The 20,659-nt window shown below is 37.0% G+C and overlaps 1 protein-coding gene across 3 annotated transcripts in view; it reads left to right on the top strand.

Moving 5' to 3' along the window:
* DGKG (diacylglycerol kinase gamma) overlaps positions 1-5,767 on the top strand; it is a 103,273-nt gene extending 97,506 nt beyond the window's left edge. For 2 of the 3 annotated variants that reach the window (XM_087964887.1, XM_026667714.2), the window contains one exon: positions 2,199-5,767. In XM_087964887.1, the coding sequence (XP_087821013.1) occupies positions 2,199-2,285 (87 nt within the window). In that variant the 3' untranslated portion in view covers positions 2,286-5,767. The remainder of the gene's footprint in view (positions 1-2,198) is intronic. The other variant, XM_087964886.1, reaches the window with a different exon arrangement.
* Positions 5,768-20,659: the final 14,892 nt, after the last annotated feature.

Raw genomic sequence — 20,659 nt, 5'->3', positions numbered from 1 at the left:
GACTCCTGGCAACTGCCTGAACAAGTCCTTTCAGTTTTCTTGGCAGGTTTCCAGATATCGTTTGTCACTGCCTGGTTCCTAAAACTGAGGGTCACCCAACTAGCTTTGGACCTAAGAAGGAACTATAACTCACAGTCTTCCAGTTTCTAGCCTGGTGCATTAACCATTACAGCAAACTGACTCTGAGAAAAACAATATGTGACATTTAACGGCCCTTTCTGATATGCAAATGAGTATTTCAGAACAATATCTTGAAGAGAAGTATTCCAACTGAAAAGAACAGCTCTTTGAATTCCTGTGTATATAATTAGTCCTCACTTAATGATGGTGATTGGATCAGAATTGCCATCGCTAAGGAATGCAATCAAAGTTGGACATCATCTGATCATACAGCTTAGTGATAGCAGTTCCAGCCATCTCTGGATGCAATCATTAAGTAAGAATCTCACATGACTTCTGACTTCCTGCTGGCTTCTCCACAGTTCAATTCTGAGCCATATATATGTTTTTCTATAGGCAGCAAAAATCCCATTGCCCTTTGATTTCACTCGTGGGAAGATAGCAGGATAGGTTGCAAATCATGTTCATGTGACTGAGAGATGCTGCAAATGTCATTGTGAGTTTGTTGCAAAGCATTCAAATCACAATCAAATGAACTGCAGGCATATTGCAATGACCACAACTAAGATGACTCATCCTATGTCCCCTTCATTGAGATCATTAAATAGTCATTGAATGTGCAGTTGTTAAACAAGGACTGCCTCTATACATTAGTTAGTAGTAATAAAAAAAAATAAAGTTCTTGAAATATTGATTTTCATTCACCATGCAGGTGGGCTTTTTTTTTTTGTTTCTGTGTCAGAATTAATAGCCAGCCAGTTCCAGGAGATAATGATTCAATTACATTTGAGTCATGTATATATTTAGGCAAACATTTTCCTAAAGCCAATTGTGCCAATAATCTGAAGATATCTAGGTTTTGGATTTCTGTTTCACATGCTACTTCCCAACATTCTCATTGCTTTGAGGATCTCACCTTATGACGGTTGACTGGCCAGGCAAGAAATGCTAGATATGCCTTTCTGAAGAGCCTGTTATGTATCTTGGGCTGTGGTGGAGGTGACCTATTCTGCTGCCTCCACAACTACTTATAAGGCTTAATGGCTGAATAGTCTCCGTGCTGTCTCCAATTCAGCCTGATAAGAAACTTTTTTTTATTTGCCATAGAGAACTAAACAGACTTGTTCTGTCTTTCCCTGAAGCAACAGGAGTGGGGGTGTATCTATGAGGCAGATCCTGCTTGGTACTGGTTTTCTTTGGTCTTGGAAAAAAGGCCTTTAGATCAAGAAGAGCAGGACACCTGGCAAGGTTTATGCCATGTTTAGGTGACTGTAGGAAAAGTTGAATATTCCCCCTAGCTGCAAAACAATTGCTTCAAGTAATCTAGGGAAATGTTACATTGCCATCTGACTAGAGATTATAAACGTCCTATTGCAATATTCTGGGGTCATCAGATTGGGGAGCAAAATTATGTCATATAAAAAGCAAGGCTACATGCTCTAAATCATAGTAGATTCAGCAGATACCACTTCCTCCCTCTGCAAATAAATGACACATGTGAAATAATTATTTTCATTTAGCTCTTTCACACAGCTTGTCCTCTATTGGAGCCAGTCCTTGTAGCAGCAATAAACTAGCATAAATAGACATCGACAATGGGGAAACGTTAATGCTTATCTGTTAATAAAAAAAAATCCCTGCTCTTTCCATAGTCCCTTGAAATAGTTTCTGTCTAGAAAGAGCAGTCTCCTAATCATTATATGAGAACTGGTTGAAAATATAAGGAGGAATTTGATGCCATTTTTAAACATTTGAAGAACTGAGAAACAAGTGAAGCTTTCCAGATTGCAAGAGAAAGCAATGAGTCAAAATTAAAGGGATGCAGATTTCAACTAAATATGAGGAGAGACATCTAAAAATAAATGTGTGAGGTGGAATAGACTGCCTTAGAATATAGTAGGCTTTCCTTTGCTTGAGATATTTGAGATAAGATGGACGAGCATCTATCAGAATTATTGTTGTTGTTTTCTGCATTATAATTTTGTATGAATCACAGGATTTTACTATTCCAAACTATCTCCAAAGCTCTTTTCATTTCCATGATTTTGTGACTTTGGCTTCTATCCTTTTGCTTCCAGATTAAAATAACCCACAAAAGCCAAGTGCCAATGTTGTTAGGACCTCCCCAAAAGAGCAGCTTTTTCTTCCTGAGGAGAAGAAACTGAACTCGAGACTAATTTTCAATCAAGTAAAGAACAACCTTCAGAGGCAGCAGTTCTCCATTCTAGAGAAGGTCTACAGGAAAGAAAAATCTTAATCCCTCCAGATTCCTGGCTTCTGAATCTGCTTTGGAAACATCAGTCTGGAGGCAGCATTATGAACTCTTAGTATTAAATAACATGGTTGACATTCGGCAGTCAAACTGAAATAGCAGTGTGGGTTCATATATCCATGCACACATAGCCACTTTCTCTAAATATTATTGGCCAGGATGGCATTGACACTGAAGGATTTTTGCCCTCCATAATACCACAGCCCAGGAAGCGGAAGCTCTAACTGCTCTGGTTGGCCTGTGGTAAAATCTGAGACTCTCCTAAAGAGAGTTGTTCTGGGCAGTCTTGAATTACACAGTCTTGTCAGAAAGCAAACAAGCAGACATGGAAACAGCATGTCTGATATTGCCTTCCAGATGGAATGAAGGGGAATTTTCTTCTTATTTAACTCTTTAGAAACCCCCCTCCAAAAAAAATAACTGTTGAAGCATCAAATTTGGCAAGGAACCAAACTTTGCTTATTTATTTTTTAAGAAATTCTGTCAGCAGATAAGTGTTATTTTGTTTTACTACTGTTTGGGTCACCAAACTTGATAAGACATGCTATTTATTTTTGAAAGTATAGAAAACACAGGGGGAGATAAAAAGGGAAAGGAAGATAAATGTTATTTTTCTCCAACTCTAAAACAAGAAGGCTCTTGCTAGTTCCAGGAATAATTTTTAGTTTTAAAATAAAGTGGGCATTGGTTAGCTGTCCCCTTTCAGAGGCACAGGAATATACAAATATTTTGCCACAAAGAAGCCAGATTCATTAGAGGAAAGATAAAGATTAAAAGTGAGAACTTCCTTTGGAAGGAAAAGGAAAACTCAGGTCATATTAAATGTATGATTATATTGATAACCTCCACGAATGTAGGGATACCTTCAGGTTTGTTATTAATTCCATTGTCCAGTTAATGTTTTTACATTTTCTTTTCACACATAGGATTACTACAACTTCAGTCCAGAAATATTTTATACACATATTTTAAAACTTTTCCATGGAAGTTTCAGTTAAGATAGAGTTCCTTTTAAATTTTATCTCATTATGGGGCTGATTTAAGTAACTGAAAATACTAGATGTCTACAAAAGTCTGAATATATGATCAGGATTTAATGTAGCACTATATGATCAGGATTTAATGCATTAAATTCTAGGGTAGGCATTTATATGCCACTAATATTATAATACAGGGTTGTCAAACTCCCAGCCTGCGGGCCGGCCACATCATGTGTTGGCCACAGCCACGCCCAGTTTAGTGAAGAGAAAAAAGTCCCGAAACATCATGTGACGCTGCCGTGACGGCATAAGTTTGACATCCCTGTTATAATAAAATGTAAGTAAACTCAGAAGTCAAACTAATTAGTTAAATTTCATCCCATACGTTGGATTTTGCAACAGAAAACTACCCAATCAAAACTACCCAATAACCAGCAATCCTATGTAAATTTTTGGGATTAAGTCCCACTGACGTCAATAGGATTAAATTTTTTATTAGTACATATTAGAGTGCAGTGTGTTTAGTTCATAGATGCAAAAGACTAAAATGATGTATTTTAGTTAGGAAATAAATACCTCATATTCTCTAGTTCTTACTTTAACATTGTTCAATCAGATAATATTATAACATGATAGCCAATGTCATATCCCTCTTTATTCTTTTTAGATTCCACTGTGCATGATTTTTTCTATATAACAAAAAAGTGCAAGATTATGGAAAGATATTTTGATCACAATTGCCAATATGTGTGATCACCAGATATTTTTCAAGAGAAGCTAAGAGATGAAAGTAGAGAAAGGTTTGATTCATTCGCAACAGTACCATTCTTCAAAAAAAGTGGTAGCTTTTCAGGATTTTGAATTGGTAATTCTGGCTTAAGAACACTGATTCCTTTAAATACTTTTAAATTCAGATGAAGAAAATAATACTCACCAATTCTCATTGTTGCATGAAATGTTCTTTTACATTAATCCAGGACAAATGAATGTCATCTCTGAGTTAGAAGTCTGAAAAGAATAAATGGCACAAATCAATTTATTTACTTAACTGCTCAAATAAGGAGGACATACACTATGTTTTCTGTTAATGTAAGTTTTTCTAAATGAAGTCATTTTATTTTATTTAGAACTTGTCTGAACTAGGAAATCTGGTGGAGACTTTGGCATCTATGACAGAGTAACTGTATGTTTCATAGACATCCTGTATTGCAGTTACGATACCTATGGTTTTGGAAAGGTTGCAACTGGGATACATTTGGATGTCTGACAGCATCATGAAGATTATGAAAGAGGTACAATGTAGAAGAAATAATGGATAAGATTTGTTCTTACATTTGGAAATTTAGTCTCAGGAATTTTTGAGTCCCACTTATGGAGTTTTATATATGGTATCCATCTTAGAGAGGCACAATTCTATAGAGTATGTACTATTTATTATTACTAGATCAGAAAATACCTCATTGATTAGTATTCATAATTCTACCTTCTTCTGTTCTTTTTTTCCATACCTCCACTTCCTTTCTGCTCTGCTTACCTGTTTATAAGCAACTTTGCTTCCAAATATCTTCATCTCTTTTTATGTTTTGCTTGTTTTCTATTTTAGTTCTTAACCAATATGATCAAAATATCCATGATGCAAATACAACTCGTACTCTTTTCTTAAATATACTTTTCTTCTGCCGTTGATTTGCTCTTTGGTTTTGGTTCATTTTAACGAATGTACAGTAGAAAACAAATAAGAATTTCTTCAGAAACTATCTCTCGCAGAAGTTGCAGACTAAAGCTTTGCCAAGTTAAAAAAAAATAGCACAGCAGGAATTTTGTGTCCCCTTGAGATTTGGTTGTAGCCAGATGTTAAGTATAATGAAAAAGCAAAAAAGATGTGGATTTTAGATATTAGACATTTCAAAACATTACAATTCTTGTGATTTTACTATAGATGAAAACATATTAGTGAACAAAGTGAGAGCTAGTGAAGCAGATTTCCACAAATATAAACTGTTTTACTAGTTATTCCCATCTGAGGGAATTTGGAAAACCTTTGTTTTATGAAAAGGGTTAGAATTATGATAGACCATATACTGCTATAATCAGCATTTTTATTATGGGAAAATAAGCTGACTTAAGCAAATAAACCTGAGTTGTAAATATACCTTAAATGGTGAGATTTAAGAATGAAAAGCAAGCATATTAAGAATTCATTTCCCCCTAATCAAGGCATGCCCATTCCATGGTAAATATTCTTGAATGTCATGGCCTTGTGATGTTTTTTGTCACATCCCTAGCCTATACTTAAGACAATTATTTCTAGTTGTTCCAGCATGGAAGTGTTTTCCTTCTCCAGATGCATGTGGACATCTCACACACTTACCTGTGTTGTGGTTGATCATGCAGTCAGGGATAAGATCTGCTACTTTAGATTGCTCTACAGATGTTGCCTCCGCTCCAGTTCTGGGCACTGCCCTCCATGGGCACTTACCCTTGAGCTGCAGAAAAGACCAGACATAAGACTTCTACAGGAACATTGGTTCGTGCAATGTCTGACTGATGTTTTCCAAAGTGTGTATAATGAATTCTGCACATGAATTAAACACTCTTCTAAAAGAGTACTAGCCCTGCTCTTTAATGTGCTGCAGAGAAGTTTGATTCAGACCAGAAAAGAGATGCAGTTCTGCCAACTGTATTGCTTATTCTATCACCAGTTACTGCACTGCAGATTTTCCAGTGACTCTGCCAACAAGGGATTTTGGAAGGCTGTTCTTGTTGTTTTTTCATGAGGGGGGCACCATCTGAATACTCCCCAGATTATTTCTGGGTGTTGCTGTTTGGCTATTTGCTACCAGCAATTCCCTTGCATCATTACCAGAAGAGGGAGTTTACTCATTACTCCATATCCTTCTTCTGTGCTTCTCAATTGAAGTGCCATATCACTGGGAGAGTGAAAAGAAAAAAAGATCCCTAGTGCTTTTCACAACCTTCCCTTAAGGTCTACGGTCTGTCAGTAAAGGTTTTTCTGAACATCGATCAGCCTTCCTTAGAAAAAGTCCAATCAGGAGACCTCTGTCCTGCTTTATTCATGTACTTCCACTTTTTTGGGACACAGATCAAGTCCTCTTTTGAAAAATTGCTAGTGGCAGGTCCCAGCTCATCGCATCTTCATGTCAGTAGTCTATTATACTAGTTAGACAACATACCAGGTAACTAAACCCTTGGGGTCAGCCACCCAATCCCATCTCCCCACATATTAAAAAAGCAATTGTTGATGTTTTTCGTATCAGTGGACATTTGATGACAGAAGAAACAGCCAGGAGATTCCACCAATCCCTTTTGTTAACTAGTCTCACGTTAGCTCTCTAAAGTAAGCACACCAGCCATATTAATGAGGAAGTTAGGGCTTGGTTGTCATAACAACATGTTTCATGCTAGAGTATTTTTCCGACAGCGCAAAGATTGATATATTAAGTCCTAGAGCAAAACCAGGTGACTACCTTAAAGACTATGTTGCTTATGTCACTATATTTAATGGACTTACTGTGGTTTAATCAAAGTAAGGGGTACATCCAATTATATCCATCCATTTGAAGAACCAATTGTGCTGGACAAACAGATTCCTTCTCTCTTGCATCTTCTTGGATGACCTTCCAGAGAAGATTTGGGGAAGCATAGTTGTTCAGAGAAGAGGGAGGAAAGGAAAGTCCTAATTAAGAAAACTGATCATTGGGGAAAAATTGAATATATGCTTCTTCTGCCAAAATTTAAGTGAAAATGATAAATAGAAATAGATTTTTGTTACCAATTTCAATTAATCTTATTTTTGAATTTGTTTAATATACTGTTATATTTCTTTAATTAACTTAATCCCATGGTCAAACATTGTGTGATAAATTCTCTAGGTAGGTTCACTTATAGTAAACAGAGCAAGACTTAGTAAAATTTTGTACTCAAGAGCAATTCTTAATAATAGTGATTAATCTGTGCATTCTGCCTTCATATACAATTCACTAGTATAGTAGCTAGTTATCATGTTTTTCAACAGTAATGTAAATAAACCAAACCCTCTTACCGATCTAGTTTTACTGAAAGTAAGCCACAAGTTTGAATTTCAAACTCTCTTTAGATTCAATGACAGTTCCTAAGAAGCTATAACAATCATGATGTAATTTGAATTTACAGCAGTGTGTGAATCCAATTGTTGTGGCTTCTTATATTATATGAAGGCATTATGGGCTGCACATCATGGTTTACAGCCTAGTGCAATAAACAGATGTGGTTTATTCAATAAAACAAACTATCGGTGAACAGAAAAATGAAACTATAACCCACCAGATGTTAATGAACTACACATTGCAGCATTTCTCAACTTTAACATGCTTTAGCAGATTTTGGATACAATGAGCAAAATCTGTCCATACCAAATAGGTTTGTGTAGACATTGAAGCATTTATTTTCAACAATAGTTTTAGCAAAATTCAGTATGCTTCTATGTGTCCTTAAAATGCTGCCTGCCATTTTAAAGATGCATAAAATAGATAAAATATAATCTGTAAATTCAATTCATGTTTGACAAACATACTGTTTTAATGGACACTACTTTTTCCCTTATTAATCAAGTAATAGTATGAGTTTCCATATGCAAAATCATATTAGAAACAAAAGTATCTAGAGAGTCCACTCACTCATCATCCATTTCTTGGCTAAAGTGCTGGCAAACAGATTCCTTTTTAATTTAGAACCAAGCTTGAAACCTCTTATATACTTAGCCATAATGTTGTGGCTTTGTGCAATTCTGTATCCCCTACTATTTAGTAATCCATAGTTAAACAAAACACAGCTTAGTGATCCTGTTGAAAGGCAACTTTAACATTTAAAAAAATGTCATTTTTGTAAGTACAGCTTTGGATTGTTCATGTAGGCTATCCAAAGAAGACCAAGGAAATATATAACATCTTCCAGTGTAGCAGAAAATATATTTAGTCCTCACTGCCCATTTCTTCCTCTGTAAAACATAAAATAATTTGCTTGGCTTATAGTTTGATAAAAAAACATACCTAATGTGTTTGAAGCCACACTAGGTATGTCACAAGGCTTCACTCTCTGTGTAAGGCCAAACAACACTGGGTTGATGGTTTAGTATAGAATTGTAAACATAGCACAGTGGAATGAATATAGGCAAAGCTGGCTGAGGAATTCTGGGAGTTGAAGTCCACAAGTCTTAAAGTTGCCAAGGTTGGAGACCCCTGGGCTAAACGATTCTATCGGCAGGAGATGGAGGTGCCTCATTTGCCTGCTCTGGCAAATTGAAAGGAATGTAGTTCTCCAGCTTTGCATCTGGCTGGCTCGATTTGAATAATCCCTCCTGTCTAGGTTAGATGCATTTGATTTCCCCATTTCTTGCTAAGCAGGCACACAGCAAATTCATAAGCCAGATTTTTCCTTGCTTTATTTTTTGTTTCACCAGTGTTAATTGAATAAGCCAAGAGTCATCCGTGAACTCATAAGTGCTAGTATGCAAAAGCTTGGCGTTCACATTGCTTTTTATGTCAGTTTCAAATTTGTTGTAAATACAGTTTATTTCAAACTGACTCCCACATAAAAGCACCTGTATCAAAACAGGAGTTGTGGGCAATAGTAAAGGTTCTAGCTGGGCTATGCCTTTTTTTTTCGAAGTAACGTCTTAGGTCTTTATTTTTTACATAAAATGGAAAAAATTAACCTGTATGTATGTGTGGAGAAGATTGTACCTGTTTAATTTCTGCTGCTCACACACTTAATAAAAACAAATTAAGTACAATGAGTTGGGGGAGGGCAGCAACGTCTCCAGTTTCATTTCTAGAGACAAGATGGTTCATAAACTACAAGCAGGATCCTGAATTTGGCTTTGTGCTGTCATGAAAGTCATTGATCTGAATTCCAACTGTGAAATTGTTATTTCAGGTGATGAGTCATTAGTCCAGCTTCATCTCCAGCGCAGGCAGAAAACATAGGGAGACCAAACCACATTTATTTGTGAATGCTGCAAATACCTTGTGCATACAGCCACTGTCCAATTCATATGGGGCTCCCCTTTGGCTCCAGTATTCATAAGAAAAGGCGGCATTGTTTCTCCAGTGAGGATGTCATCAGGTTGGTTTCACACTGCAGGCAACCTGCAGATTTAGCCCTTTATAGAAAATGAGCCATAGGAGGAAGAAGGAGTATTATGTACGAATATTCTCTGTACAGTTTTGCAGAGTTTTGGCCAAGGAATGTAAAAGAGTATTTCACAGGACGCAAAACATGGACAGTTTCAAGTGTAACTTTTTGGCACACACTTCCAAAAGAATATACTAATCCTGTATCTACTAAACCAAACCTGCTTCTTCTCTTTTCTCATTTTGTTGGGCAGATAATATTGCCCATTATTTCAACTCATTTTCTCCTTCAGTATACCTCTGGTCATCTACTACAAGCTCTTCCCCCCTGAACATTTTGTTGTGTCCCCCTCCCCTCTCCTGTGCGTTTGCTGGAATATTGCCTATCCAAAACTGATTCCTGATTATTTACCTTGATAAATGGTCCTCTAGCACAAAAACTGCCAATTAACCCATTTGGCACTCTGTGTAGGACTCTGCCAAATATTGAGGTATTTTTTATAATGGATAGCTTCCTTAAGTGTGTTAATTTCAGTGTAAAATGCAAGCAGTGTGTTGCATCCTATTTCTGAAAGAAAAATTAAACCTCTCCTCCATCTGAATTACAGATAAAATACCATTCAATAAAAAGACTATATATATATTCTTAATACTTACATGTATGGCATTCAGCTTTGTTCGGGTATTTTCCCACGTCATTGTAGTTGTGCTTTTAAAGTTGTAGCAACGTTTTGGCAGAATCTCATCTGCCATCAGAAGCCTGATGATGGCAGATGAGATTCTGCCGAAACGTTGCTACAACTTTAAAAGCACAACTACTAATGACGTGGGAAATCTAACAAAGCTGAATGCCATACATACATACATACATACATACATACATACATACATACATACATACATATATATATATATATATATATATATATATATATATATATATATATATATATATATATATAATTTATTACTGCTATGGCAAGTTGACTGTCTGTTCAGTTGATCTCTGCACCTATGAGTGAAGCATGGACCAGGTCAGACTTATCATCACAGGGTGAGCATTTGCATCTTACAGGATCAAATCCAAAAAGAATACTTTACGGTAAAAACATTTTGTACATTCAACAAAATAAGTAAGAAATTTCTTAAATTGTGTATAACAGTAAAAGAGGCATTATGTGCACAGGAGGTTCTACTGGTGTTATAGGGAGGTGCTATTAATGCCATTCCCAAGAATTCTCAGCTTCCAAGAATCTGTCCCTTCACCCGTGCTTTTATATTGCTTGCTTGCTTGCTACTGAGGCCCATTTAGATGCAGGTCACAGAAAACAGTTTATACTTGGTCAGACTGCTGATCCATCTAGCCCAATATTTTCTATATTTACTAGCAGAAGTTGTCCTGGATTTTATATGGGAAGTCCTTCCAAGATGTTTCTGGAGATGCCAGAGATCTACAATTTTCTGCATACAAAGCACATGTTCTCTCCACCAAACTGTGCTCCTTCCCTCAAAGCAATTCTACCCTTGTTCTGACATTCTCATTAACTAGTGAGTGGGATTTCTTCTGTTCCACTTCAGTTTATGCTTGGAAATGTGAGGAAAAACTCTATAATATATATTTTCATCACTTGAATATAACAGAACAAAAGTGCAGATAGCAAAAGCAACATGCACAGAATACTCCCGTGTTGCAGAAGCTATCACACTCAGCTACCCTTCCCAAGCATCTGCCAAACCCATAAAATAAATTTTATGCACCTAAACAGAGGGACTGATATGTACTCAGGCAAAATACGCTTTTCTCCATTTAGGCTGTAATGGATGTACACTTCCCCTCCTAGTGTACTGTGTGAATACAGGCAGCCAGGATAATTCTGTTCATTATATATGTATGTATATCCTTTGAGCATGGACTGCTCATCCTCCTTTTTTCTTGATCTTGTAGTTCCCTGCATGGAATTGTGTGAAATTGTTGCATAGCTCATGGTTCTATGTAAATCCTCTCTGATGTAGTTCTACATCAAATAAAATAACAATGAAAAAGTGGCTGACTTTGAAATGACTTTGAATTAATAGCAGCTACAATAATATCACTTACAATGTTCAATGTGATAGCATTCTACTCTAGGGGCCAGTAGGTCATATATGCAGAAATAACATCAGCTAGAAATATCTGAAAAATAAGGCAGATATGGCTAAATTTGGGTTTGCTTACATTACTTGCTAGTTTGATCCATTCTGATTAACATTTACATCTTTAGTTAGGCATATCCAAGTAATGTACAAGTTTAATGAAATATTTAACACATTAAAATAAACCAGAATACAATCTATAAAATCATAAACATTCCTTCTAATTACTTTCATAAAACCATCATAATAGTACCATCTATCTTGATAGGCCAGGTATGTAGCATACCAGGATACCAGAATAATGGAAAATCCTGCTGGGCCATTTCAAGAGTCCATTTAGTACAGAAACAGCTAGGCGTTTTTAGAGCCCAACCTGGATCAAACCTAGTCAGCATGACAGTTTACAGAAAGCAATTGAAGCTGTAATCTTCTAACATTTATAACCTGACAGGTTGGAGGTTACTTGTTTAATCCATTAATCTGTTTCCAATCTCAATCACCCAGACATTCTAGAAATCCTATAATCCAGACATGAAAGCCTTCCCTCTAGCAGCTGGCATGTAGAAGCACATTTGGAATTTCATCTAGGTTGCATCTGTATATTTCTAGAGAAAATATATGCTTTCTTAATCAAGATAAATCCAAAGTGGCCTTTTCTACTTCCAATAGTCATTTTTTTCCTTGACCTGCTATCTTCTAAATTCAATATATTCTTTTCAAACCACAGAAAGAGCTTTGGGATGCCAATAAAGTTGTAAGGCCTAAATTTCTGTAGCCTTTCATCAAATGCACAGGGAAGTATTACTCTCCAATAACATGTTAGCTTTTAACCACGTTCACATGGTATAGAGTCCCCTGCTTGAGCAGAGGGTTGGACTAGACTAGACTAAACTAGACTAGACTAGAACAGCAGAACAGAACAGAACAGAACAGAATAGAATAGAATTCTTTATTGGCCAAGTGTGATTGGACACAAGGAATTTGTCTTGGTGCAAATGTTCTCAGAAGACCTCCAAGGTTTCTTTCCAGCTATATTCTGATTGATGTCATGAATAGATAACCTAGATGTAAGTGCTACTGTCTCTCACTGCCCCTTTCAATTGATATCATGTATCATGCTGGTTTGAAGCCATATCATTGTTAGTTAACACCAATCAGAATTTGAAACTAAGGGCAAGTGTTAGTTTCAAATGACAATTAGTGCTAACTGGAAACTAAAAGTGTTCCAAGTACGGACAACTTTTTAAACTATTGAGAAACCATGATCTGTGATTAAGAACTGTGAAGAATGGAACATAAGATAGCCAATGCAATGTTCACCATAACCCATGATACACAGGCATCTTTTAATAATTTGCTGTGACAAATGTATATGCTTAATTCTAGAAAATATGCAACAGTTTTGTAATATTACACCCACATGTAATGAATAATGCATTTCCACTTAAAATCTGGTTTCATTTTAAAGCAAAAGAGGAGCATAGTATAATTATAGTAATCATATGAGCTGCATAGGTGTCTATAAATGAATATATACACCCCTATACAGTATATACAACCTTAGATTCAGATAGATATTTTAAACTATTTACATATACTTTAAAGTAATTTTAATACCTATAAAGATTATTCTGGCTAAGCTGAAATCCAGAGAAAGGCCATGGGCCAAACAAATCAGCTCCAGTACTGATGTCATTTGGCAAGAGCTATAGATTTTTATTTTCATGTTTTAGGAACATTTCATCTTCAAAATCTGATTTAAATCATTGTGGGCTATATAAATCAGAAATTCTGATTTAAAAATAAGCTGTGCCTTCCCTCACTCCAGGAGAACCGAAATAAAAGGCAGCAGCAAGAAAGCTCACATGTCAGAAAAACCAAAAGAAAAAAAATCCATGTGAAAAGTATTGTGTTAAATTTAGAGCCATTTTTAAAGAGGTGCTATATTTAGTCAAGTTTTCCCCCTCCCTCTGAAGGAGCTTCAGTAGAAAAAAGCATGATATGGAAGGGAAAGAACTGCTTGCTTTCTTCCCTCTATCCAGCTAATAAACTAGGCTTAGGCAGGGTAGGGTATGCGCATTCCATTGGTCTACCACACATTTGGATACCCATATGCTGCAGAGAAATTTAAATTCTGAAAATTCCACCAACTAGCCAGAATGTAGGAGAACAACCAGAACATTATCTTCTTGGCCAATGGCCAGAATATGTTGGAAAAGAGTCAGAAAAAAATAATTCCGAACTCATTTGCTGGTCTGCTAGCATGAGAAAGTAAAATACTACCTGTGTGTTAAGAGGAATGCTGGGTCCTCATACATGGTAATCTATCAATCATGATGCATGAGCAATCTGACTTTGGGGGAGTCATACAAAAGGATAGCAGATAAGGACTTGCTTTATATTACTGCAAGGCAGATGATAACCAAAACATAGACCAAAAATTATAAATGTTCTTTCAGGTTTCATAGCTATGGCTAGACTGGAGCATGCAACCATAATGTATTCTGTTTAGTTTTAATTTAGCATGTTGTATGAATGGCATCTGACTAGTGTGTTGTGCAAATTCATCAGATTATAGTTTATTCAATAAACAATGGGCAGATTATGCAACAGCCAGGTCATAAATCCATGTGGCACCATCAGTTTAGGCTGTTGACTGTGGCTATGACTCCATGCTGTTTTGTGATTGGAACTAGGAAGGGAAATGGGAGATAAGTTCTCTAAACAGGCAGGATCCAGGGATGCTATTTAAAATGCAGCCAAGTTTAAGCTGTTTTGATTGTTTGCAGATTCTTGCAGTCAAGCAACATAAATTGTCAAGAGTTTCCCTCTTCTCTTCTGTAATGAAGCAGCCATGATGCAATGCACTAGGCTACATAGTTATCTGCCTTGAAAGAGAATGGCTCACTCGAGCATTGAAAGCAGAGAGAGAGAGAGAGAGAATCCCCATAAAAATAATAAACATAATCTGATCAAAGATGCCTGGGGCAAATTTTAAACTAGTGTAAAATCCTTGTTCAGTAATGCCTGTAATCCCAATGCATCTGGAGGTCAGTAGACTAAAAGATGCTGCTATAATTTCATTGTCTCTCCCCAATTCCTATGGCTTGCTTTTTCTTTCATTTTTAAGTCGGTTGACAGGGAGCATAAAACATAAGTCACTGCCTATTATGGGTCCTGCCTGAAAAATGAATTGAGTGGATTATGATTTCTGAATCTACAGTGTAGAATTCCCAGCTTGGCATCTTCCAGATGTGCTATAACTCCCATTTCCAGACAGCATGCAAGAAGTACACTAGCAAAGGATTATGGAAATACCTGGTCAGTGGTTAAATTGGCAAAGAATGTTAAAGAAAGGGCAGCTGTTAATTATATGTGCTAATTTCATCACATGAGGTAGGTACTTCAGGAGATACTAGTACTCTTTAATCAAGCTTTAGTTGATCACATTGTGCAAAAATATATTCAGATCCAAGGTTCCATTAAAAATAAGCTTCCAGTGAGATGGGGGAAGAAGGGAGAAAAAGACGGTAAGTAAATAAAGTTCTTCATTCTGGTAACAAGCTGTTCTGCTTCCTCTTGTAACTAGCTTGTCTGCCTGAAGATCAGCTGACACTAGACATGAATTAGAACTGGCTCCAATTCAAGTTTTGCTGCAGTTTAACTGTGCTGCTTTAATTTGAACTGCTTATATGAGTGACTTAAGCTGAGATTGAACTCATCAAATTTTATGAAGCACAAATGAAATAGTTGTTAGGTGGAAACACAAGCAGTGACATGGACCCAAGTGGAACAATAAATCACTGAGAGATAGACCTGCTTCATTTACTTTTTCCTTGATGGTTTTGCTACTCTTTCCCTTAGTTGGGCCTATACTTTTAGGCTCTTTGGCTCCACTTGCAGAGTCTGAATTCTGCAAGTTTTATCTCCTCCTGCCAACTTCAGATCTATGCTCTTCTTGGATTTCACTTTTTCTGTAGGCTCCAAAACTTGTACTTTCTTCTCATGCCTCCTCTTCCCTGTGTCACAGTTTTATCAAATAAAATTGTTCAGCAAGGATACTTTCACATTGTCTTTCCCATGTTACTGCAGTTGGGGAAGTGATTCCTTTTTCATTCCAGGTGAGAAAGCTGATATTCCAATCAGCCAGTTGCTTCACAATCTTATTGATTCAGCAGACCCACAGCATCAAAATGCTGCAATTTGATACAAGGAGGATATGATTGAATTAGTGATGAGAGTGCAAAGCATGACATCTGATCTATATTCCTGTCTTTCTGCACAGCACTTTTACTTGGTGACAGCATTTTAAACAATGTGTTTTATCTCAGGTATGAGTGTGAATTCACATACTGTAGCCAAGTCTGCCATTAGTATTTTTTTTAAAATCTGGATTCACACAAACTGAAATACACTCTAAAAATCTTTTTCCCCCCTAATGTATTATTTATATTCACAACATGCTGGCTACATTAAAAGTGTTGATGCATAACCCCCTGCTTATGTAATCAATGCAGAGGATTAAAAGCACGGATGAAAAGTGGAGCCATGCCTTATGTCATATTTTAATACTACTAAGTTCCTCCTCCTCCTCAACCTCTAGCTACGGTACCAAGACATAACTTGCAGCACATAGGTCTCCATTTATCTGGAATGCTGTGCCATTGCGATTCCCAGCCTCATGGAAGTCAATATATGTTCAGCTTTTGCATATGCAGTTATGGCTTATGCAATTCAAGGGTGAAGGTAGGAGATACAATCTCACCATCCGGCCTTTCTGAAGACAGCTTTATCTTGCTGTAACCAAAGAGATGATGACTCAGATCTCACACTGAACTGAGGTATTAGAAATCACGCAGAAGAGAACCAGATTAGATTTATGCAATTTTTTTTCCTTTGGACCATAGTTTATTTAAAAACACACACACAACTGGATGTGTTCACTCAATACACTAAGACATGAATAATTATTTACAAACCTAAATGTCCGGAAATAACATGTTAAGCTACTAAAGAGATGACATTCCAGGTGGTATTTGGGAACCCACTCTGCATGTATAGTGGATATAATATATGTCCCAAGGCAACTCTTTTATTGAAAGGGGCAGTTCCAGCCACCACACATACAGTGCAGCCTAATTTCCATGGGCACCACACCTATTTTGAGCTAATCTTGAAATGGCTGTGAGTAGGCAACAGATGCTTGTTCAGAATTAGTGCTGGAATAGAAACACTTTGATTTCATGATTGTATGGTTTTTTAAAAACAAAAAAAAAATTGGATATTAAGCTTCACCATCATTTTTTTTTAAAAAAAACTATAAAGCAGCATTTTCCATACTACGTAGAGATTCTATATACTAGCGGTATATAGGACACCAAAGCCCATAAATCCTAGGCAGTATAACTGAGAGTTCAATTATAGCAGGGGTGGGCAAACTATGGCCCGCGGGCCACATCCGGCCCATTGGTCTTTTTAATCCGGCCCGCCGAAGATTGGTACAGAATTAAGGTTTGATGTGAATGATTGAATGATTGCATTCATTTGATTTTGACTTGTAATGACAGGCATTTCGACACCAGGTGGTGGCCCGTCTGTCAAATTTTAAAAGTCAATGAGGCCCCTGAGCCAAAAAGTTTGCCCACCCCTGAATTATAGGATGCCAAGTTAAGGAAGAAGTAAACCAAAAGTGCACACATTCAAGATTCATCTGAGGGCATCTCAATGTTAGAACAGTGCACCAGTTCAAAAACAGCTTTGGATCCACGCAAGTAGATAACATTGACTGATTCTGAGAATACACATGCACTCACGCACACGCCAGACACACAGACACAGCGTCGTTAAGTGAATCACTGCAGTTCTTAAATTAGTAACATGATTGTTAAATGAATCTAGCTTCCTCGTTGACTTTGCTTGTCAGAAGATTGCAAAAGGTAATGATCCCAATATATCATAACATCATAAATACATGTTGGTTGCCAAGCAGTCCCAACTTTTATCACGTGACCAAGGGGATGCTGGAACAGGTGTGTGTGTGTAAAACAGGCATTAGTCACTTTTTCAGTGCCATTGTATCTTCGAACATTCACTAAACAAATGGTTGTAAGTTGAGGATTACCTGTAACATTTTACCAGCATGGATGGGGAGAATGCTACCATTTTCCTTTTTAACTATTTTTGCATTGAATAAAGATTAGGAGAGTTTTGCAACTCTGTGAATCAGGCTAGTTTGGGGCAATAAGCAAATGCCAGTCTTTGTACTCTATTGGTTAGCTAGACATTTAACTATGTAGATTAGACAGATTCATAGGTGAAGATGGTTCAGCAGGCTAGCCTCAAGCTATCTTCATGGTTCATGTAAGATTGGGAATGAGAAACAGAAAAGCCGAGAAGGGGAAGTGACCATAAATAATTGCTTAATCATGCAAAACATGCTGTAATAATGCCAAATCCACCTGGCTCACCACTCTATTGCCATAGTGAATGGCAGATGCTTCCAGGAAATTCACAGAAGGACTTACATGTTGCTACTCATTCTTTTATTTGCTTCCATAATCTCATAGTATGAAATATATGCCTTTGAACATAGATGTTTTGTGTCTGGCTATAGGACTAATATCCCTAAACAGATGTCTAACTATGTGTGTTACTTTAAGCCATCAAAGACTGTAAGAATCAAACAAATTCAAACTTGCAGCAGTTATTTTGGTTTTAGATAGAACTCATCTTACCCATCAAAGCCTGGTACAAAAGACACATACTTAGCATTTATTCTTCAGTACCAGAACTGATCAGAAAACATAGTTTTTTCATTAAATGTCAACCTTTAATTACTCACTATTTTTTTCTTATACCGTTCTTCCTCCCAGAGGAACATTTGTGTGTGTGTGGGGGGGGGTTTACATAAAATTTGCACAATGAAACTAGCAATACTTTAGAACAGAGGCGGCCCACGGGCCAGATGCGTCACATGTAGGCCACGCCCATCCCAGCACTGCAAAGGGGGAAAACGTCACAAAATGTCACATGACGGTAACATGACTCTGCATTTAACACTCATCCTTTAGAGAGAATAACACACTTTTTTAAAAAGGTTCCTTGTTTTTTAAAAAAAAGTGCAATAAAGAATCTGGTCATTGAACAGTTACCTCTTAAATGGGATTGTCTCAATCTTTCTACATTTCAGCTCTATATTTGGGGGGTGAAGGCAGCAAAGTTGTTTTGTTGCCTTGGCTAAATGGAAGTAAGATGTGATTTGATATTTGTAAGACGTAAAATTTGATATAAAGTGTCATTTGCATTACAATTCTCATCCCTCCCTTTATTGGCCTTCTTGGCTAGGATATCTATCCCACCCTTGATAGGACCTGATGGTAAAGACTGCAACGACGACACCATTAAAGCCAACATCTTTAACACATTCTTCGGCTCAGTATTTGTAAACAGCAATGGATCATGCCCAGTATTTCCTAGCCGTACCACAGATAACAACAATGATCTAATACATATCGATTTTACAGAAGACAATGTTGAAAAAGCACTACACAATCTAAAACCATCTCTATCTATTGGACCAGATGGAATATGTGCCTACTTCTTAAAAAAGCTATCCACTGCCATAGCCAAACCTCTAAGCATAATCTTTGAAAAATCTTTCAGGACCAGCTCCTTGCCTAACCTATGGTCACAAGCCACAGTCATCCCCATCTTCAAAAAGGGAGACCCAAGTTGAAAATTACAGACCAATCTCCTTATGCTGCATCACCTGTAAAGTCATGGAATCAATTATTAACCAATCCATCATCCTCCACTTAGAGACAAACAACCTACTCTCCAATAAACAATTTGGTTTCAGAAAAACTATCCTGTAATCTGCAACTCTTACACTGCAAAAATATATGGACGACACAACTCGACCAGGGCAAAGCAATAGACGCAATCTACATAGACTTCTGTAAAGCCTTTGATTCAGTGGTACACGACAAACTACTCCTAAAAATAAAATCCTATGGTATCTCTGGACAACTGAATAACTGGATAGAAGCATTCCTGGCAAACAGACAACAAATGGTCAAAATTGGGAGCGTCCTATCAAATTCTGTACCTGTCAATAGTGGTGTCCCCCAAGGCAGTGTTCTAGGACCAACTCTCTTCATACTCTACATAAATGACCTCTGTGATCATATTAAGAGCAATTGCGTTCTTTTCGCTGATGATGTAAAGCTGTTCAATACCACAGACAATACTGCTACCCTACAAAAAGATCTTGACTATGTATCAGAATGGTCAAACAAATGGCAACTTCAAATCTCAACAAATAAATGCTCTGTCTTACATATTGGCAAAAAAATCAGAAAATAAAATACAAGCTGAATAGTCAAGATCTTGTTGATGACCCAAGCTCTGTAAAGGACCTTGGAATACTCACCTCTAATGGTCTAAGTGCTAGAGCCCACTGCAACTACATAGCCAAAAAGGCATTAAGAGTTGTTAACCTAATCCTACGTAGCTTTTTCTCTGGTAATATCACACTACTAACCAGAGCATACAAAACATTTGCTAGACCAATACTCGAATACAGTTCATCAGTCTGGAACCCACATTACGTATCTGATATTAGCACAATTGAGAAAGTCCAGAAATATTTCACAAGAAGAGTTCTCCACTCCTCTACTGCTAGAATACCTTATGCCACCAGACTTGAAATTCTAGAACTAGAAAACCTTGAATTACGCCGCCTTCGGTCTGGTTTAAGCATGGTATATAAAATCATACATTGCAATGTCCTACCTGTCAATGAATACTTCAGCTTCAACCATAACAACACAAGAGCACACAATAGATACAAACTCAAAGTTAACCGCACCAAACTTGATTGCAGGAAATACGACTTCAGCAATAGAGTGGTCAATGTCTGGAATACTCTACCCGACTCTGTAGTTTCTTCCCAAACCCCAAAAACTTTAACCTTAGACTGTCTACTATTGACCTCACCCCTTTCCTAAGAGGTCTGTAGGGGG

Source organism: Notechis scutatus, chromosome 4 (assembly GCF_049901735.1).
Source record: "Notechis scutatus isolate UNSWTSFEM ecotype Mainland chromosome 4, rNotScu1.2, whole genome shotgun sequence".
In the NCBI taxonomy this organism is placed as follows: Eukaryota; Metazoa; Chordata; class Lepidosauria; order Squamata; family Elapidae; genus Notechis; species Notechis scutatus.
The sequence above is the reverse complement of the archived record's forward strand: the minus strand, read 5'-3'. Positions and strand labels throughout refer to the sequence as shown.